The sequence below is a fragment of the Prinia subflava genome, chromosome 2 (assembly GCF_021018805.1).
Source record: "Prinia subflava isolate CZ2003 ecotype Zambia chromosome 2, Cam_Psub_1.2, whole genome shotgun sequence".
Classification (NCBI taxonomy): domain Eukaryota; kingdom Metazoa; phylum Chordata; class Aves; order Passeriformes; family Cisticolidae; genus Prinia; species Prinia subflava.
The window spans coordinates 95,415,816-95,437,371 of NC_086248.1; the positions used below are offsets into that span (position 1 = coordinate 95,415,816).

Consider the following 21,556-nt stretch of genomic DNA (forward strand, 5'->3'; position numbering starts at 1 on the left):
TCTTAAATTCTCATGCTTGTTTATGTCCTCCTCATTAAAATATGACAAAACACTCAAATCCTTTTTTTCCTAAAGAATAAAGATACAGCAACTCCATATGAAGCATCTTTAACCGGCTCATTCTGCAATAGCAGGTTTATGTACTTAGAGCACGTGAGCCAAGACCCAACCCAACACCTGCTTTTCTATTCCAATATGGACAATAAAAACTAATCATATTTTGATTCATGGCAGATCAATGGTCAGCTCAAACAGTCTATGAACATTTCTTCAATTATTCCGGCATGGCATCAGTGGCAATTTCTACAGATGATTGCATAACACAAGCATGAAGCACATGAGCCCTTCCTTCCAGTGTTTACTGAGCAAGCAGGAAAGAGGCAGCTGCAGAAGTGACTTCACACAAAGCCCAGAGGAGGAGGAGGGCTTTCTTCTCCTCCCACTTTACCAGACAAGTGCATCCTTTGCACAAACAAGACAACCTGTTGGGCTACAGCAAAAACTTAGGTGAAGCTGTAGTTGATAGGATGCTTTCCTGTATCTTGTTCTACTGTTGAATGTTTTTAAATGCTTACCTGTACAAAGAAAGGGGAAAAAATCAAGCCCCCTTGCAATAAAAATACGTTGTTTTTTTTTTAATTTACCTACACCTGTATTTTTAATACAACCAACACTTTGCTAAACCTTTACAAGTTAAATTTGAAATTGACAACCTAGATTAACTTTATGTAAATGAAATATACTATTTTAAATACAAGGTGAAAAATTACAGGGTTTTGTCTCAAATTAAAAAATCTAACTTCAAAACTGGATTAAAGTCACAGTATCACATCATGATTTACAAATGTATAGGAAAATGTTTGCATATGCTAAAGCAAGCAAATTCTATTCATATAAAATGTTACGGCAAAAATGCTTTTACAATAATAACCCTACATTTTATTGCAGCAAATACACTCACAGAAAATACTTTGGTTAGTTCCGTTAGAATTAAAATATGGCCAGAGTTAAAACAGCATTAAAAACATCTTTGCTCTATAACTAAGAAACAAAAAAAGACAAGCCCTACAGCCTCCACTAAAAACCTTAAACCCCACACATCGAAGATGCCAGAGTCATCTTTTCAAAAACATTTGTTACCCAAAACCTGACAGGGTTTTTTTTAACAGGTTTCAATAATATTTGTTATCCAAAAGGTAACAGGAATTCTTGAAAATTCTACTAAATACTTGAAACATTAAATTATGACTAAAATAATTTGTTAACTCAAATGTGCTTTGTTAAATGAAAATATTTAATATATATTTATTTCCCTAAGGTAGTCATCATTTTTAACTACAACCTTTAAATATTAGCACGAGTTTTCACACAAATTAAGCATAGCTTTTAAAGAAAAGGAAGTAAATGAGAGGTTCTTGTCCTCAGGTAAAAATAAAAAAATACTTGGGAGGTTTGACATGTGTTTGTTGCTATTCCTGTAACTGTTTGCATAAAAATGAACACAATTTAAGTTTAGAATTAAAGTTTGATTTGAAAGCAAATTAACATCATCTCTGTTGAACTTACTTTTTTTTTCTCCTACAGAGTAAAAATATAAAGACAGATTTAAATCCAAGTTTTTAAACATGTAACCTTATTAAACTACTGTTACATTCTGTCAACAGAAGAGTTTTTAGCAAAGCATTCCCTGATTAAATGCACAATTCACTCACTTCTAATTTAAGACACCTCCACAAGTCGTAGCAGCATTTCTCCCTTGTCAAACATAAATGCACCAAGAATTTCTGCTTCAAAATCACTAAGTTACAATCTTATGTCTAAACCACTTTGGGGACTCTCACTTGCTGACATTTCTACTTATTTATCCTGAACCATGGAAACAGCTGTGGTAGCAAAAAATGACAGGCACAAATCCAAAACATTTCAATGACTCTAAATGAGCATTATTTTGAAAAACACTTGCTTCTGCCTCAATGACTGCATAAGCAAATATAAAAATAGTCAGAAGACAACCCACTCATTAACACAAAACAGCAGCACATTTTGGAACAGGCATCTACTTTGCCTCTATTATTTTGGTAGTTTTACAACATACTAAATATTTTGTCTTTATGGCTGCCATTTGATAAATCCACTCCAATAAAATATCCAAGTTATTTACACAGACGGCTCTCATGCACCACCAAATAAGAGAAAAATACTTTCACTTCTTTCAACACCTACTTTTAGAAACACAGATTCCAATCCTTTTCTTTTATCTTCGGAATTCAAGAGATACTAACAGAAGCCTTCTGCTTCCAGAATCCCTCCTTTAGATACAGATGATACCAAAGAAAAGCCATATGGAATTTGTTGTGCATTTTTTAAAATGTATTAGAGTTACACAACAAGCAGCAGCAGAAAACTGTTTTCTACCAAAAGTTTTGCACATAGAAGTTTTAGTGGCAAAATTAACTATCTGAACATATAATGTATTTTTTTAACTTTTTAACAATTTCTGTGTCATCTTTTTAACAGGACTTGTAGTTACAGGACAAGGACTAATAGTTTTGAACAGGAAATGGATTTATATTGTATATTAGGAAGAATTTTTTTTAATATATAACAAAGAAGATGAGGCACTAGAACAGGTTGCTCAGAGAAGCTGTGAATGCCCAGTCTCGGGATGTGCTCAAAGACAGGCTGGATGGGGTTGGACTAGTTTAACTTTAAAGGTCACTTCAAACACAAACCATCCTATGATCTCCCCTCTTCTAATTGCCACACAGGCATTTTAACCTTTTAAAATAAGCACTCTGATGTTTTCTCCCAAAGTTCTGTCCACAGCTGTGAGGATTTTTACAAGCATCCTCATTAACATCTTCAGCCACTTTCCTCCCCTATCGTTGCCAGAAACCAAAAAACATCAGCCAGATATAGTTTGTATATATAGGGGGGTTTACATTTATTTACTCACACGTACACAGTTAACACAGTATGCAGTAACAAATACATAAAACAGTGTTTCAATTCCCTGTGTTTCTAACCCGGGCATCTGTTGAGAAGGCAGCTTCTGTGTCAGGCAGCTCAGCCTACGCTGGGCACTGCCTCACACTGCAGAAACCTGGTCCACAACCTCAGACTGGAACTGCTTTAAGATTCGCTGTCTTTTAATTTAAGCTGCCAAGCGAACCCTTTAGTACACTTCCAGCGTGTTCTGCACTCCTAGATAACCTTGCATGCACACCGTGTGCTGTCTTTATGAGGGCGTCTTCACACAACTGCACTCCCGGCAAGACACCTACAAACTTTTAAAGTTCGGGCACGCAGGGTCAGTGCCCAAAGAACTTCACCTCCACACTACAGGGTCGGGAGCGACACCTGCGAACAGCTGGGCACCTGAAACTTCCGGACGCCAGCAAAGTCTGACTTTGCAGCTGAAGCTGTGGCCGCTGTGGCGAGACGCCCACCCTGCAGCACAGGGCGGCCCCGGCACTCGGCTAACACGGCCCCGGCAGCGGGCAGGGGGTGGCGGCGCGGCCCGGGCCAGCGCGGGGCCGCAGGGACACCCCGCACCGGGGCCGGACTCACCGCTCTCCTTGCCGGCCGCGGCGCTGCCCTGGCGGCGGTGCGGGCTCAGGAAGTCGCGGGCCAACTCCAGGTCCTGGAAGTGGGCGAAGGGGACGAGGGCGCAGGACATGCTCCCGGTGCCGGTGCTGCCGCCGCCGCCGCCACCAACCCGGAAACGCTCGGGCACTTCCCACAGGCCCGGCGCGGCCCCGCGCACGGCGCATGCGCCGCTCCCGCGCCACAGCGGGGCGGGGCGGGGCCCGAGGGGCGGCGCTGAGGGAGGGAGGGAGGGAGCGCTGAGTGCACCGCCCTCCTGGGCAAGGCCATTCCCATGTCCAATCACACTTTCTGGGAAGAAATTCCTCCAAACGTCCAACCTACGCCTCCGCTAGTGCAGCTTGAGGCCGTTTACTCCTGTCCTGTCGCTGGCTGCCTGGGAGAAGAGGCCATTGCCCACCTTCCCACAAGCTCCTCTCAGGTACCTGTAGAGAGCTGTGAGGTCACCCCTGAACCTTCTTTATTCCAGGCTGAACAACCCCAACTCCTGGATTTCACCATCCAGGCCTAATGATGAACCAGCGTGCCCAAATCCCCCATGTTACTTTGATGAATAGAAAACGCCTTTCATGGTTAGTGAGAACACGGTTTCATTCAGTCTTGATTGCTCTTGCAAATACAAAGCTTTTATTTAGATTTAATGTCATCCCGTTTCTATTCCTCCTCTGGACACAGCGGCATCTGAGTGACAGCAGCGATTATGGTGATTGAATTTGCTGTAGAGTGACATTGGTACAATGCTGACAGCTGACCTGCAGCGTCCAATACCTCCTCTGCAGGAAAGGAGAAAAAAGAATGTGTGGGAAGAACACCAAGGGATATTCTCTGGGCCCTGAGGAAACACAAATTCCCCTGGGCGTAAGACTTGAATTTTTAATGGATCTTACTTGACTAGCCTATATATGTACACACACACTCACACATATATATATGTATGTAAGAACTCTGTTTCTTGTTTTCTCTCAGGGCTCTTTTATGTGATAGATAGCAATGGATGTCTTATGTAGCTAAAAACAGAAATAACTGAGAAAGTTTAAGTTATTCTGCCAGTTTGGTTTGTGGTCTAGGTCTTCTACATGGTCTTTGAATACCTTCTAAGATTAAACAAATTTTTACGAAGAGAAGTTTCATGCCAAAGTGGGCTCCAGTTGGATTGCCGTAAAGGCACAGACTGTAACAGTTATAAACTGCAGAAAATCTCTTGTGAGATATGCAAAGAAACTGGCTTTAATTTACCCTGACAACTTTTTTATGTCTTCAGCTGTTCTGTTTTGTTGTAGGGATGTACTGGTTTAAAACCCAGTGGGAAAGTTAACCCCAGTGAACTGCACCTCATTCTCCACCCTCTTCCAACGAGTGACAAAACTCCTGGAGAGACCACAAGCAAGAATCACAATTTTCCTGAGAAACTTGTAATAAATGCAGTACCAATAAAAGAGGGCACAAAAGAGGAAATACCCACAAGAGGGTATTCAGCATGGAACAAACACAAACACTTCCTGAAGAGAGAGAGCCTGGCATTTTTCTTTTTGCTGCCTTTAACATCATTGCTTTGATACAGTGCACTATACTATCCTGTACCATACACTACTAGTAGTTTTAACTTCTATACAGGTTAAGATCTTTCATCTAATAATATGTCATAGTGAATAATTCCTTCTATATAAATATACCTGAGGAGGTATATTTATATAAAATACCTCAGTATAGAGGTGTTCAATCCTGTTTTTCTGAACAGGTGTGGAATTACATGATGTGGAGCAATAGGAAGGATACACTTCAAAAACAGGGTCACAGTGTTTTCCCCCACAGCGTGGGAAAAGTTGAGGCTAGAGGCTGGTGAATTTGCAGATGGTCTATTTAAACTTGTAAAGCCTGTAAAGAAAACTATTTAATGACATTTTAGAATTGTGACATGCACAGTCACTAGTAATATCAACTGAATTAATAAAGAGTATGCAAGAAATTAAATTAACAGTATGTTTTGTCATTCTTTTAGTGAAGCTTTCATCACATTACGAAAATTTTCCTCATTAGAGAACAGTGAACAGTGTTAGACTGTCATATCCCAGCCTGGTTTGCTGTACATGAAGAAGTCAAGAACTACAAAGATACCAATGAAAGCATAAAATAAGGCAATGCATACTCACCAAATAACCTGATATTTCAAGACAGTCTTGAGTCTAGATAAACTTACATTAACACTTTGTCTACAGAATAAACTTTCATGTGTTTGTTATAACTTCAACAGTACCTAATCTTTAATGATTATACATATATAGATGGCTACAGAAAACAAAACAACTTTGAAAAACATCTGCCATAATTTTAAACAAAGTTCACATGACATTCAGATAAACACTTATAGCCAAAATTAACAATGCAAATTAACAATTTTTCCAGTAAGAACAATAATTTGCAATGGCATACATCCTGCTGAAAAAAGGCCCTACTGCAGTTCACAAAAATACAGAATAAGGGTACATACAGATTTCCACTTTATGAAATGCTTTCTTTGGGGTCAACACAAGAAATGACAAGAGGGAAAGGCTTGAAAATGAGAGAGAGTAGGTTTGGATTAGATGTCAGGAAGAAATTCTTGACTGTGAAGTTGCTGAGGCACCAGCATAGGTTGCCCAGAGCAGCTGTGGGTGCCCCATTCCTCATAGTGTTTGAGGACAAGTTTCTGAGGCAGGCTCTGAGCAACAGGGTCTACTGCCACCTCTCCCTCTCTCCCAATAGCAGGGGTGTCAGACCTAGAGGATCTCCGAGGTCACTTCCACCCCAAACCATGCTGTGGTTCCTTGATTCGATGTTGTTCCTCCCTCCATGGGCCCACGTGCACACGTCCCCACAATGTCCAAAACACAGAACCCACCCCTCTGTGACATCAGCCCCGGGGCCGAGGGCACCACGGGCAGCGCGGCTGCTGTGGGCGCTGTGGGCACTGCGGCTGTGGCTGCGCTGCTGCACGGAGCCCTCAGTGCTTGCTGCTGACACGTGCCTCTGGCAGCCATGAATCGGCTCGGCCTCCTCGTCCTGCTGACCGTGGCCAGAGTGGCCCACAGCATACAGAACACCTGTGGGTGGGTGGCCCCAGGCCCTGGGAGGGAGCCATGGCAACACTTGGGGCCTTCCCTGGAGGGGACCTGCCTGTCCCCCATGGCTGGGCCACAGCTTCCCACTCACCATGGGGAAGCCTCAGTTCCCCATGACACACACACCCCATGGGCTTCCCTGGCCTGCTGTGCTTGCAAGCCCTTGTGGGGAGGGCAGAGGGCAGAGCCTCAGCCTGAGCCACAGCAGGTCATGAGCAGCATGGAAATGACTTTCTGCTTGCAGATGGACTTGCGGCCTCCGACCCATGGTGTCTGACTCCACATCTCTTGACAACGACATGACACGCATCGTGGGTGGCACAGATGCCAAGCCAGGGTCCTGGCCTTGGATTGTCAGCATCCAGCACCCCTGGCTACCATATCCGGGGCATTGGTGTGGAGGGTCTCTCATTGGCATAGACTGGGTCCTTACAGCAGCCCACTGCTTTGAAAAGATCAAGTAAGGAGGAGCAGGGAATGGGGACATCCCCACAACTCCAGCAGGTGCCCTGTCAGCAGCACCAGCTGCTACTCCCATCCCCTTTCCTCTCGGGCAGCCCAGCTGCCACACTGCTCAGGAGAAGCCTGGGCTTCTGCCAAGGCTTCCTAGCGGCCTCCAGCTTGACATTCCCCCAGCCTAAAATGTGTGAGGGCACTCACACCTGCCAGAACACTGCCCCCAATCTGCCTTGCCAAGTGAGGTGTGGCAACTGCTGGGCTGCTGTGGCACACGGCTTTGCTCCCTCTCAGTCCTATCTCCATCTGTCTTCTAGGAAATTTGGTATCATGAAGGTGGTGATTGGGGTCACCCAGTTGACTCAGCCGGGCCCTGGTGCACAAGTGCGCCAGATTAAGAAGCTATATCTTCATGAAAACTATAAGAGACGTGATATAAGTAATGACATTGCCTTGCTGGAACTGAACGAGCCTGTCGAGTGCAGCCCCTACATCCAGCAGGCCTGTGTAGCTGAACCCACCCTAACAGTCTCAGAGCTGCAAAACTGCTGGATTGCTGGCTGGGGTAAACGTACAGAAGAAGGTAAGTTACCAATAGGGACTCCTGCCTGCAGAGCAAGCTCACCACACTGGGAAGATGGCTTGGACTTCCCCACAGCAGAGGCCAAGGCCGGGCTGCAGGATGTACCCCTCTGCAGAGATGGGCCTGGCCCCATCCCCCAAGGCAGGCAGAAGGGACACACAGTGTCAGTGCCTGTCCAGAGGCAAAGCCACCTAGGGAAGGCTATCCCCTCCCGGTCAGGGAGGGGGAGAACTGGGAAGGAGCTGCTGGGGCCTCATTCTTTTCTCTGCACACAGGTGAAGACAAAACTGATCACCTGCAGGAGGCCAAGGTCCAACTCATCGATCTCCAGCTCTGCAACAAAACTGGCTGGTATTCAGGGAGAGTCCACACCCACAACTTGTGTGCTGGTTACCCACAGGGCACCATCGACACCTGCCAGGTAGGAGCGTGCCACGAGCCCCTCAGCCCCCAGCAGCACCAGCAGCCCTGGCAGCACTGCCCCAACACTGCCCAGGGCCTGCTTTGCCCAGCCACTCAGTCACCCTCCCAGCCCCAGCTGCCTCCTGACTGCTGGGGGGGCTTCCCGCACACTCCCCATCCCCTCCTGTTGCCCAGGCCCCCCCTTGTGCCAGAAAGCCCAGAAAGCCCAGCTGGTGCTCTTGGCAGCACAGAGATGCAGGTGCCAAGCATCCATCCTCTGCACATCCAGGAGCCCTGTGCAGAGAAGACAGACAGAGCCCTACCCTACAGGACCCCAAGCCATTCACAGCCAAGCCTCTGCAGGCTCCAGGCCCTGAGCAGAGCCTTCCTCTGCCTGGAATACAGCTCAGGCAGGGGCTGTGAGAGGGGGGAAGACAGCCCCATTGCTGGTAGGGGCCACCAACATGATCTTAATCCTCTGTGCTCCACTGCAGGGTGACAGCGGTGGTCCTCTAATGTGCCAGGACATCAACAGTGACTCCTGGTGGGTTGTCGGAGTGACCAGCTGGGGACATGGCTGTGCCAGAGCAAGGCTGCCTGGAATCTACACCTCCACTCAGTACTTCTATGACTGGATTCTGACCCAGATGGGGCTCAGCCCATTTTGAAGTGCTTCTTGAACAGCAAGATGGGCAGCATCCAGGGCAAGCTGCAGTGCACAGCGAGTGTTTCCTGATGGGGCAATGGCTGCTGATCCAAAGGGAGCCTCAGTGTCAAAAGACTGCTCTGTGTATCTGAGTATGAAAACTCCTTTCCTCTGTGCAGGCAAACACTGGAGAAGACTTAGTAGTTGAAGTAAAGTTGCTCATCGTCACAGGGAACCATCTTTTCAGTGCAATTCCAACTCTTAGGCAAAGCAAGGACTGCCACAATTTGCAGCTGCAGAATGAGCCTGAGGGCAGACCCACCAGGCACAAAGGGACAGAGTGGCTCCAAAGAGCTCCAAAGTGCCTGGTCAGAGAGGAGAGTGCTCTCAGCCACCATGGGCTGGAGAAACCTGGTACACTAAGCCTAGGAAGGGCATAGGACAAAAGCAGACACCTTGGTGGCAGTGCTCAAATGCCCATGGGCTGATGATTTAGGGCCTGGTGTGAGCCTGGGCCTGGGAACAGACCTGGGAAAGTGCCAAGCATGATAAGGGAAACTCCTGGCTCCTGACTGGAGTGCCAGTGCCCTAAGGCAGAGCCAGATTTCACAGGTAGTAAAGGGGGATTGATGTGCCAGGTGGTCACAGATATTCAATGGAAGAGCTGGGGTCATTCTTGGGAGAGGAACCTGGCAGGAACAGTAGGAGAGCACAGCAGGAAGGCCATGGAAGGCCAGGGGGAGTGGGCCAACAGCAGCTGCAACACCAAGACTGTTCACAAATGCTTCAGCAATTGTGCCCTAAGGTCCCCTCTGGACTGCCAAAATGCAGAGAAAATCCCTCTGTGTCCATCCAGGGTGCACAGGTAGCTCAAGACAGCTGATGGGTGCTCTGTTTGATTCCCTACCCACACCATTCTCACCCAGTCAGAGCAAGTATCCATCCCCATTCACCCTTGGGATCCCTACAGCAGACTCGCAGATGTCACATTCCATAAAGAGCACAAGCTCCTGCTGCAGCACTCAGTGTCCATTCAAATCCCTGGCTGGTGCCACAGCTCCCCGTGCCCTCTGTCATGCAAAGCGTGGGCAGTTCCTGGCCTCTGGTCTGGGGGCTCCTGCCAGGCAGAGCTCAATCTGCAGCTGGCACACCCAGCTCCCTGCCCCAAAGGGATTCCTCAGCAGCTGCTGGCCACGGGGACTGCACAGCCTCATCCTGCAAGAAGAGGGGCCTGAACAAAGCCGCAGAGCCAGCAGCCTTCTTACAATGGCAGGTCCTAAAAGGACAAGGGGCAGTGGCTTCACAGTGACAGAGGGTGGCTTCACATGAGATCATAGGAAGGAATTCTTGACTGTGAGAGTACTGAGGAAAAGGCATGGGTTGCCCAGAGCAGCTGTGGATGCCCCATTCCTCAAAGTGTTCAAAGACAGCTTCTGAGCCAGGCTCTGGAAATACGAGTCTAATTCAAGCTATCGCTCCATACCCAAGGCAAGGGGGTCAGATCTAGATGATTTCCATGCTCCCTTCCACCCCAAACCATTCTGTGGCTCACCCATTCGATGGTGGCCCTCCCCCCGTGGGCCCAGTTGCCCAGGCCCCCACAAAGCCCAGAACACGGAACCCACCCCTCTGTGACATCAGTCCCGGGGCCGAGGGCACCACGGGCAGCGCGGCTGCTGCGGGCACTGCGGCTGTGGCTGCGCTGCTGCACGGAGCCCTCAGTGCTTGCTGCTGACACGTGCCTCTGGCAGCCATGAATCGGCTCGGCCTCCTCGTCCTGCTGACTGTGGCTGGACTGGCACTCGGGACATGGGACAACTGCGGGTAAGTGGCCCCAGGCCCTGGGAGGGAGCCACATGGAGGGGCCTTCCCTGGAGGGGACCTGCCTGTCCCCCATGGCTGGGCCACAGCTTCCCACCCGCCATGGGGAAGCCTCAGTTCCTTGGACAGACACACACCCCATGGGCTTCCCTGGCCTGCTGTGCTTGCAAGCCCTTGTGGGGAGGGCAGAGGGCAGAGCTTCAGCCTGAGCCACAGCAGGCCATAAGAAGCATGGAAATGACTTTCTGCTTGCAGAGAGATATGTGGGCTTCGACCCATGGTGTATGAGTATGAGTACATGGACCATGATGACAACACGACACGCATTGTGGGTGGCGCAGATGCCAAGCCAGGGGCCTGGCCATGGATTGTCAGCCTTAAGCATCCTGCAATACCAGGCACAAGACATCTGTGTGGAGGGTCTCTCATCACGGCAAAGTGGGTTCTCACAGCAGCACACTGCTTCGACCGCATTAGGTAAAGAGATGACAGAAATGGGGACATCCCCACAACTCCAGCAGATGCCCTGTAAGCAGCACCAGCTGCTACTCCCATCACCCTTCCTCTCAAGCAGCCCAGCTGCCACACTGCTCAGGAGAAGCCTGGGCTCCTGCCAAGGCTTCCTAGCAGCTTCCAGCTTGACATTCCCCCAGCCTAAAATGTGTGAGGGCACTCACACCAGCCAGAGGACTGCTCCCTCTCTGCCTTGCCAAGCAATTGCTGGGCTGCTGTGGCACATGGCTCTGCTCCCTCTCAGCCCTCTCTTCCTCTACTTTCCAGGAAAATTGGCATGGTGTATCTGGTGATTGGGGCCACTCAGTTGACTAAACCAGGACCTGGAGCACAATTGCGCCGGATTAAGAAGTTAGTGCGTCATGAACACTATAATAAAAATGACAAAAGTAATGACATTGCCTTGCTGGAACTGAGCAAGCCTGTCGACTGCAACTCCTATACACAGCTGGCCTGTGTGGCGGACCCCACCCTAATTGTCTCAGAGCTGCAGAACTGCTGGGTGGCTGGCTGGGGTTCCACTGCTGCAAGAGGTAAGTTCCCAACAGTGACTCCTGACATATCTCAGCACAATGGGGAGAGGGTTTGGGCTTCCCCACAGCAGAGGCCAAGGGGACTGCACAGCCTGCAGGACCCGGCTGCAGGACCTACCCCTCTGTAGAGATGGGCCTGGCCCCATCCCCAAAGGCAGGCAGCAAGGACACAACGCCCCAGAGCCTGTGCAGAGGCAAAGCCAAATCCGAGGGAAGGGGATCCCACCAAGCAGTGGAGCAGAATTGGTAACAAGCTACAGGGGGATTATTCCATTCTCTGCTCTCAGCTCAAAACTCAAGTGATGTCCTACAGGAGGCCCAGGTCCAACTCATCAATGTCCAGCTCTGCAACAGCACTGGCTGGTATGCAGGGAAAATCCACACCCACAACTTGTGTGCTGGTTACCCACAGGGCACCATCGACACCTGCCAGGTAGGAGCGTGCCACGAGCCCCTCAGCCCCCAGCAGCACCAGCAGCCCTGGCAGCACTGCCCCAACACCACCCAGGGCCTTCTTTGCCCGGCCACTCAGTCGCCCTCCCAGCCCCAGCTGCCTCCTGACTGCTGGGGGGGCTTCCCACACACTCCCCATCCCCTCCTGCTTGCCCAGGGCCCCCCTTGTGCCAGAAAGCCCAGAAAGCCCAGCTGGTGCTCTTGGCAGCACAGAGATGCAGGTGCCAAGCATCCATCCTCTGCACATCCAGGAGCCCTGTGCAGAGAGGACAGACAGAGCCCTACCCTACAGGACCCCAAGCCATTCACAGCCAAGCCTCTGCAGCATCAAATACCTGGGTACAGCTCTGGCAGGGGCTGTGGGAGAGAAGGAATCAGACCCAGATCTAACAGGGGCCATGCAACACGATCGTAATCCTCTCTGCTCCACTGCAGGGTGACAGTGGTGGTCCTCTCATGTGCCAAGAGGAAAACGGTGACTACTTCTGGATTGTTGGAGTGACCAGCTGGGGACAAGGCTGTGGCAGAGCAAAGCGGCCTGGAGTCTACACCTCCACTCAGCACTTCTATGACTGGATTGGGGTCCACATTGGCCTGGAGACAATTAAAAGTGCCTTTTGAGCACCAGGATGGGCAGCTTTAAGGGCGTGCTGCAGTGCACAGTGAGTGTTTCCTGCTGGAGCAATGGCTGCTGATCCAAAGGCAGCCTCACTGTCAAAAGCCTGCTCTATCCTGACCACGCTTCTCTACTCTGTGCACACAGACTATTGAGTTGATTTAGTGGTTGAAATAAAGTTGCCTGTCATCACAGGGAACCATCTCAGTGCAATTTCAACTCTTAGGCAAATCAAGGACTGCCACAATTCGCAGCTGCAGAATGAGCCTGAGGGCAGACCCGCCAGGCACAAAGGGACAGAGTGACTCCAAAGAGCTCCAAAGTGCCTGGTCAGAGAGGAGAGTGCTCTCAGCCACCATGGGCTGGAGGAATCTGGTACACTAAGCCTAGGAAGGGCATAGGACAAAAGCAGACACCTTGGTGGCAGTGCTCAAATGCCCATGGGCTGATGATTTAGGACCTGGTGTGAGCCTGGGCCTGGTGGCACAGACCTGGGAAAGTGCCAAGCTTGACAAGGGAAACTCCTGGCTCCTGACTGGAGTGCCAGTGCCCTAAGGCAGAGCCAGATTTCACAGTAGTAAAGGGGGATTGATGTGCCAGGTGGTCACAGATATTCAATGGAAGAGCTGGGGTCATTCTGGGGAGAGGAACCTGGCAGGAACAGTAGGAGAGCACAGCAGGAAGGCCATGGAGGTCCAGAGGGAGTGGGCCAACAGCAGCTGCAACACCAAGGCTGTCCACAGGCAGGGCCAACCTGGGAGCCATGGAGAAAAGATCCCTGGGCTTGGCTTCATATTTGGGAGGAGACAAGGGCAGAGACAGGGAGGAGTCAAGGAAGATGAGAGGGCTGTATAATCCTGGCAAATGGAGTGAAGGAGGAATCAAAGAGCCAGCTGCACAGACAAAAAGTGCAACTTGCTGTGCTTCTTTTCTGAGTGCTGCACATAATCACCACAGGATGGGCAAGAAACCTCTTATCTTAGCTTGCTAATTAACAAGTCTATATACTGTACAAATTCACCGAAGATTTTACACCCTTTCATTCAAACCTTGATGCTGGGTACTGGGGGGAAATGGTACCCGACCCTGGAATGCCTTGGGGAAGACATGTGCCAAGGGCATTCTCATGGGTTCCAGGCCAATGGAGTCCTGTCTCACGGTGGCACTCTTCCCTTTGTGTTAATCAAGATGGGCTGTGCTGAGAACAACCACCCCAAATCTGTACTGGTCCCTGGCACCCTGGTTTAAGTCAGGGGCTGTCAGATCATTAAAAACACTGAGTGCAAGAGCATCACTCTAGGCTGTGGAAGGCCATTACCCTGCCCAGTGAGCAGACCAGCTTAGAGCTGTCCAGTCACCCTAGTACAACCTTATTGCTCTATCTTGACAAAATTATGCTGCCCACAAGAATTTCTGTCAGTGTTGCACAACCTCAGCCATAAGCGTTCTCTGAACTATGACAAGGATATTTCCCATTACATCAAAAACCATAAGAGATGTGTCGCACCTTTTCCATGCCAAGAAGGGACTTCCACCCCCTTCTCTATGTGCTCTAGCACTCACTGTGTGGCATAAGGGACACAAGGCTCTCCTGTGCCTGTCTCCAAAGGCCTTCAAGCAGAGACTCTAGAATCCTAGTAGAAACTCAAGACCTCCACCTTGTGCCTTACAGGGGCCTACACAATTCCTCTGTGGCCACCTCACTGATCATGCTGCGCACGCCTTCTCCACCCACTACCCATGATTTCACCAAATCTGCACCAAATGTCACAACAATAGAGAGGCTCAAATGCACCCATATAATTTACAGAGACTCTGCACATGGAATTTTAACACTCCTCCTTGGGCTCCTTCCTGCTCTAAAGATCCCAGGTGAACTCACCTGCTGCCAACAGTTGCATGTTTGGAGGAAGGAGGCTCCAAGGGTACACTCTATGGTCCCATCTGGGCTGTCATACTGCCGAAGAAACTCCCCTGTGTGACCATTCCAGAGGCAAAGATGGCTCCAGTGAGCTGATGGGTGCCCTGTTTGATTCCCTACCCACACCATTCTCACCCAGTCAGAGCAGGTATCCATCCCCATTCACCCTTGGGATCCCTACAGCAGACTCGCAGATGTCACATTCCATAAAGAGCCACCAGCTCCTGCTGCAGCACTCAGTGTCCATTCAAATCCCTGGCTGGTGCCACAGCTCCCCGTGCCCTCTGTCATGCAAAGCATGGGCAGTTCCTGGCCTCTGGTCTGGGGGCTCCTGCCAGGCAGAGCTCAATCTGCAGCTGGCACACCCAGCTCCCTGCCCCAAAGGGATTCCTCAGCAGCTGCTGGCCACGGGGACTGCACAGCCTCATCCTGCAAGAACAGGGGCCTGAAGAAAGCAACAGAGCCAGCAGCCTTCTTACAAGGGCAGGTCCTAAAAGGACAAGGGGCAGTGGCTTTACAGGGACAGAAGGTAGTCCTAGCCAGGATCATAAGAAGGAATTCTTGACAGTGAGGGCTCTGAGGCACTGGACTGGGTTTGTGCAAGGACTGCTCTCGAGCCAAGCTGTGGACATGCTGGAAAACTGTGTTGAGTGCAAGAACTTCCTTATCCATCCCTGGGATATCCCTAGTGCTATGTCTAGGGGGTTAGACCTAGATAATCTCCAATATCCCTTCCAACCCAAAACATTCTATTGCTCCTTGATTTGCCTCTGCTCCAGTGGGCCCCCTTGACACAGGCCACAGCACCCAGAACACAGAACCCATCTCTCCATGACATCAGCCCCGGGGCCAAGGGCACCACGGGCAGCGCGGCTGCTGCGGGCACTGCGGCTGTGGCTGCGCTGCTGCACGGAGCCCTCAGTGCTTGCTGCTGACACGTGCCTCTGGCAGCCATGAATCGGCTCGGCCTCCTCGTCCTGCTGACCGTGGCCGGGCTGGCACTCGGGACATGGGACAACTGCGGGTAAGTGGCCCCAGGCCCTGGGAGGGAGCCACATGGAGGGGCCTTCCCTGGAGGGGACCTGCCTGTCCCCCATGGCTGGGCCACAGCTTCCCACCCACCATGGGGAAGCCTCAGTTCCTTGGACAGACACACACCCCATGGCCTTCCCTGGCCTGCTGTGCTTGCAAGCCCTTGTGGGGAGGGCAGAGGGCAGAGCCTCAGCCTGAGCCACAGCAGGTCATGAGCAGCATGGAAATGACTTTCTACTTGCAGATGGACTTGCGGCCTCCGACCCATGGTGTCTGACTCCACATCTCTTGACTATGACATGACACGCATTGTGGGTGGCACAGATGCCAAGCCAGGGGCCTGGCCATGGATTGTCAGCATCCAGTATCCCAGGATACCAGGCACGAAGCATTTCTGTGGAGGGTCTCTCATCAGGGCAGAGTGGGTCCTTACAGCAGCCCACTGCTTCGACATAATTTTGTAAGAAGGGGCAGGAAATGAGGACATCCCCACAACTCCAGCAGGTGCCCTGTCAGCAGCACCACCTGCTACTCCCATCCCCTTTCCTCTCAGGCAGCCCAGCTGCCACACTGCTCAGGAGAAGCCTGGGCTCCTGCCAAGGCTTCCTAGCAGCTTCTAGCTTGACATTCCCCAGCCTAATGTGTGTGAGGGCACTCACACCTGCCAGAACACTGCTCCCAATCTGCCTTGCCAAGTGAGGTGTGGCAACTGCTGGGCTGCTGTGGCACACGGCTTTGCTCCCTCTCAGCCCTCTCTTTATCTGCCTTCCAGTAACCCCAGCTTGGCATATGTGGTGATTGGGGCCACCCAGTTGACTCAGCCGGGCCCTGGGGCACAAGTGCGCCAGATTAAGAAGTTAGTGCGTCACGAAAACTATGAGAGACATGACATGAGCAATGACATTGCCTTGCTGGAACTGAACGAGCCTGTCGAGTGCAGTCCCTACATCCAGCAGGCCTGTGTGGCTGATGCTATCCGAGGACTGCTAGTGTCAGAGGGGCACAGCTGCTGGGTGGCTGGCTGGGGTGCCACCTCTTCACAAGGTGAGTTCCCAAGAGGGACTCCTTTTGGGAGCCAGCTCAGCACACTGGGGAGAGGGTTTGGGCTTTCCCACAGCAGAGGCCAAGGCCAGGCTGCAGGATGTATGTCTCTGCAGAGGTGGGCCTGGCACACTCCCCAAAGGCAGGGAGCAGGGACATAGCGCCCCAGTGCCTGTGTAGAGGTAAAGCCAAATCCAAGGGAAAAGGATTCTCCCTAGAAAAGGGAGGAGAACCAGGAAGGAGCTGCAGGGGCCTCGTTTCTTTCTTTTCTCACAGATAAAAGCCCAAGTGATCGCCTGCAGGAGGCCAAGGTGCATGTCATCAATGTCCAGCTTTGCAACAGCACTGGCTGGTATGCAGGGAAAATCCACACCCACAACTTGTGTGCTGGTTACGCACAGGGCAACATCGACACCTGCCAGGTAGGAGCGTGCCACGAGCCCCTCAGCCCCCAGCAGCACCAGCAGCCCTGGCAGCACAGCCCCAACACCGCCCAGGGCCTGCTTTGCCCGGACACTCAGTCGCCCTCCCAGCCCCAGCTGCCTCCCGACTGCTGGGGGGCTTCCCGCACACTCCCCATCCCCTCCTGCTTGCCCAGTGCCCCCCTTGTGCTAGAAAGCCCAGAAAGCCCAGCTGGTGCTCTTGGCAGCACAGAGATGCAGGTGCCAAGCATCCATCGTCTGCACATCCAGGAGCCCTGTGCAGAGAGGACAGACAGAGCCCTACCCTACAGGACCCCAAGCCATTCACAGCCAAGCCTCTGCAGGCTTCAACACCTGAGTACAGCTCTGGCTGTGAAAGAGAAGGAAACAGCCTCAGTGCTGGCAGGGGCCACCAATAAAACCTTAATCCTGTCTGTGCTACTGCAGGGTGACAGCGGTGGTCCTCTCATGTGCCAGGACAACGACGCTGAGTACTGGTGGGTTGTTGGAGTGACCAGCTGGGGACAAGGCTGTGGCAAAGCAAAGCGGCCTGGAGTCTACACCTCCACTCAGTACTTCTATGACTGGATTCTGGCCCAGATGGGCACAAAGAATATTTAAGATCCCTCTTGAGCACCAGGATGGGCAGCATCAAGGGCGTGCTGCAGTGCACAGTGAGTGTTTCCTGATGGAGCAATGCCAGTTGATCCAAAGGCAGTCTCAGTGTTAAAGCCTGCTCTATCCTGACCACGCTCCTCTCCTCTGTGCACACAGACTACTGAGTTGATTTAGTGGTTGAAATAAAGTTGCTTATCATCACAGGGAACCATCTCAGTGCAATTTCAACTCTTAGGCAAAGCAAGGACTGCCACAATTCGCAGCTGCAGAATGAGCCTGAGGGCAGACCCGCCAGGCACAAAGGGACAGAGTGACTCCAGAGAGCTCCAAAGTGCCTGGTCAGAGAGGAGAGTGCTCTCAGCCACCATGGGCTGGAGAAACCTGGTACACTAAGCCTAGGAAGGCAATAGGACAAAAGCAGACACCTTGGTGGCAGTGCTCAAATGCCCGTGGGCTGATGATTTAGGGCCTGGTGTGAGCCTGGGCCTGGTGGCACAGACCTGGGAAAGTGCCAAGCATGACAAGGGAAACTCCTGGCTCCTGACTGGAGTGCCAGTGCCCTAAGGCAGAGCCAGATTTCACAGTAGTAAAGGGGGATTGATGTGCCAGGTGGTCACAGATATTCAATGGAAGAGCTGGGGTCATTCTGGGGAGAGGAACCTGGCAGAAACAGTAGGAGAGCACAGCAGGAAGGCCATGGAGGTCCAGAGGGAATGGGCCAACAGCAGCTGCAACAATGTCGGAGTCCAGGACATTCCTCTGGCTGCCCTGAGAGATCTGGGTCCCTGGCAGGGGTGTCTGGGACCCTGGCACAGAGCCCAAAATGACGCTGTCTTTGACTTCAGTCCATGGGAGTAACTTCCAACCTTGTACAAAGAATTACAAGCCACCAGAGTTTGATATAAACAGTAGTTAGTTTCTCACAGGGAGCAAATGTAGAATTTGGGTTTTTTAGAATGGAGTCAGGGAAGGCAAGATGGAGGAATCAGGGTGTGGCCCTGTCTTCCTTCCTTCTTGTTCTTGTTCTCCATCTTCTGTTGTTGTGGGTCACAGGGGATTGGTTTAGAATAAAGTGACTTGTCTAACATAGGTAATAGCTATTGGTAATTAATTTTAAATAAGAAATACGTTTTGGATGATGGTTGGGTCAGAGAAAAGGTACAAAAGGTCTGAGCCCTCCTGCCTTGGGGGGAGTCGCCACATGCCCGTGCTGCAGCAAAGACCTTGGCAGGGCACTGAAAGAACTGAGAGAAAAGAAATAATAAACAACTTTGAGAAACCAGAACTGGTGAGCTCTGACTTTTTATTGTGCTTCTGGCATGAGCTTTCAAGGAAAAAAGACTCATAATGTATCTCAGGAAACCAGCCTGAGACAACACCAAGGCCGTTCACAGGCAGGGCCAACCTGGGAGCCAGGGAGAAAAGATCCCTGGGCTTGGCTTCATATTTGGGAGGAGACAAGGGCAGAGACAGGGAGGAGTCAAGGAAGATGAGAGGGCTGTATAATCCTGGCAAATGGAGAGAAGGAGCAATCAAAGAGCCAGCTGCACAGACACAAAGTGCAGCTTGCTCTGCTTCTTTGCTGAGTGCTGCACATAATCACCACAGGATGGGCAAGAAACCTCTTATCTTAACTTGCTAATTAACAAATCCTCTACATACTGTACAAATTCACCGAAGATTTTATACCCACTTATTCAACTATACAGTATTCATGTTCAGGAAAAAAATAAATAGTAGGGCATCTTGCAGCTCCTCAGGGAAGATGTGTACAAAGCTGTCCTCTGTCACTGTAAAGCCATTGCTCCTTGTCCTTTAAGCACATCTCACTATCATGGAGAACCTGGAAGACTGTCTCCATGGATATATCCTCCCCTTGGTCTTCTGCCTGCTCATAGATTGCCTCTCTGCCCTGCTGACCTGCGTATCATAGGCCCATTGGGCTAGTAACAACTTCCCTTGTGTTGCCAATTCAAATTTATATGTAACACCTCGATTTTTTAGCCTTATCTACCTGTTCATTGTTGTCCAACTCTTGGGCACACAGACATCCACATGACAGACTTTAATGGTCCACTTCTCTACTCAGGAAGTGATGTCTAGCCATTTTTCAGCAGCCCAGAGTGGTTTTCCTCTACACTGTATTTGGCCTTTTTCCACCTTTCCAGACACCCCCAGACAGTTTGCTAGCATCCAGCAGTCAGCAAAGAGGTAGAGTGTTGGCCACTTCTCTTATGCAGCAATATCCAAAGCTAGCTGGACAACTTTCAGCTCTAGAATCTGACTGGATCCACCTCATCCTTCGGTAGCTTCCGCAACTCACAACATAGGGCTCCATACAGCTCTTTTCCATTTCCTACTTGTTCCTACAATACAGCAGGATCCGTCAGTGAGGAAGGTGTACCATCCTTCACTCCTCAGTAGCTGGTTATATGGTGGGGCTTCCTCAGAACTTGTCACCTGTTATTCCTCTTCTGATGATAATCAAAAACTCTCACCTTTAGACCAGTATGTGATGACTTCCAAGATCCCAGGGCAATTTGGGTTTCCTATTCAAGCTCACTGTGATGAGGGTGATCCATTTACTCCAGGTAGCATCTGTGGAATGATGTATTGCAGGGACCTTTCTTTTAAATATCCAGCTCAGCACTGGTAGTCACAGTACCAGAAGGAGCTGTGCTTCAGTGCCAGTCACTTCTGAGGCAGCTCAAACCCCTTCATAGGCTGCAAGAATCTCTTCCTCAGTTGGGTGTAGCTGGCCTCAGATTCTGTATGCATGGCTCCAAAACCCAACAGGTCAGCCTCAGGTCTCTCTAAGTCCCTTCTGCCAGAGGCTCCAGGATGGACCATTCTTCAGCTGTGGTGTAGAGCACATTCTTCACATCCTGTCCTGTCCTAACAGGTCCAAGTGCTACTATATGAGCAATCTCATGCTTCATCTGCTCAAAACCTTGCAGTTGCTCAGGGCCTCAGTCAAAATAATTTTTCTTTTGTGTCATGAGGAAGAGGGGTCTTACAATCTGGCTGTATTCCAGCATGTGCCTTCTCCAAAAGCCCATGGTGCCTAGGAAAGCTTGTGTTCCTTTCTTGCTGGTCAGTGGGGACTGAGCTTGTCTAATTAATCATATCTTTTGGCATCTGTCTGCATCCATCTTGCTGCTTCACCCCATGGGAATTAATTTCCTGGCAGGCCCCTTGACTTTACTTCATTTGATAGCAAAACCTGCTTTCAGAAGTCTCTGCATTATTCTCTCTCCTTTCTTATAAACCTCCCCTGCCATGTTCCCCCACACAATGATGTCATCAATGTACTGTAGATGTTCCAGAGCTTCATACTTTTCTAGTGCAGCCTGGATCAGTCCATGGCAGATGGTGGGGCTGTGCTTCCACCCCTGGGGCACTCAGTTCCAGGTGTACTGCACACCCCTCCAGGTGAAGACAAATTTGGGCCTGCACTCTGCTGCCAGAGGAATGGAGAAAAATGCATTGTCAATAGTTGCTTTGCTGCCTTGGACTCCAGCTCATACTGGAGCTCCAGCATGTCCAGCACAGCAGCACTCAGTGATGGTGTAAGTTATTTAGGCTACAATAGTCCACAGTCAATCTCCATTCCCTATAAGACTTGTGTATGGGCCAAATGGGACTGTTGAAGCATGAATGGGTCTTACTGACCACTCCCTGGCTTTCCAGTTCATGGATCATATTACATATGGGAATCACAGTCTCGGTTTGTGCGGTATTGCCAATGATGTACTATAGTGGTGGCCATTGGTACCTGATGTTCTTCTACCCTCA

The 21,556-nt window shown here is 50.4% G+C and overlaps 4 protein-coding genes and 1 long non-coding RNA gene across 6 annotated transcripts in view; 4 read left to right on the forward strand and 1 right to left on the reverse strand.

Moving 5' to 3' along the window:
- Window positions 1–3,771, reverse strand: part of RAB3GAP2 (RAB3 GTPase activating non-catalytic protein subunit 2) — a 42,602-nt gene extending 38,831 nt beyond the window's left edge. For both annotated transcript variants that reach the window (XM_063391068.1, XM_063391067.1), the window contains exon 1: window positions 3,571–3,771. In XM_063391068.1, coding sequence (XP_063247138.1) covers window positions 3,571–3,679 — 109 coding nt within the window. In that variant the 5' untranslated portion in view covers window positions 3,680–3,771. The remainder of the gene's footprint in view (window positions 1–3,570) is intronic.
- A 169-nt stretch (window positions 3,772–3,940) lies between these two features.
- LOC134547303 (uncharacterized) lies at window positions 3,941–5,555 on the forward strand. The gene is made up of 3 exons (XR_010079436.1): window positions 3,941–4,178; window positions 4,282–4,464; window positions 4,887–5,555. It is a non-coding gene; the product is annotated as an uncharacterized LOC134547303 (long non-coding RNA).
- Window positions 5,556–6,621: 1,066 nt separating this feature from the next.
- Window positions 6,622–8,902, forward strand: LOC134547792 (acrosin-like). The gene is made up of 5 exons (XM_063391913.1): window positions 6,622–6,692; window positions 6,949–7,164; window positions 7,478–7,743; window positions 8,019–8,164; window positions 8,640–8,902. Exons 1-5 carry the CDS (start codon window positions 6,622–6,624, stop codon window positions 8,811–8,813), a joined length of 873 nt encoding a protein of 290 aa, XP_063247983.1. The 3' UTR covers window positions 8,814–8,902.
- Window positions 8,903–10,544: 1,642 nt separating this feature from the next.
- LOC134547633 (acrosin-like) lies at window positions 10,545–12,732 on the forward strand. The gene is made up of 5 exons (XM_063391780.1): window positions 10,545–10,615; window positions 10,868–11,089; window positions 11,393–11,658; window positions 11,946–12,091; window positions 12,547–12,732. Exons 1-5 carry the CDS (start codon window positions 10,545–10,547, stop codon window positions 12,730–12,732), a joined length of 891 nt encoding a protein of 296 aa, XP_063247850.1.
- Window positions 12,733–15,601: 2,869 nt separating this feature from the next.
- On the forward strand, window positions 15,602–17,764 carry LOC134547634 (acrosin-like). Its single transcript, XM_063391781.1, has 5 exons — window positions 15,602–15,672; window positions 15,925–16,140; window positions 16,453–16,724; window positions 16,998–17,143; window positions 17,591–17,764. The coding sequence occupies exons 1-5, from the start codon at window positions 15,602–15,604 to the stop codon at window positions 17,762–17,764; spliced, it is 879 nt and encodes a 292-aa protein (XP_063247851.1).
- The last annotated feature ends 3,792 nt before the right edge of the window (window positions 17,765–21,556 follow it).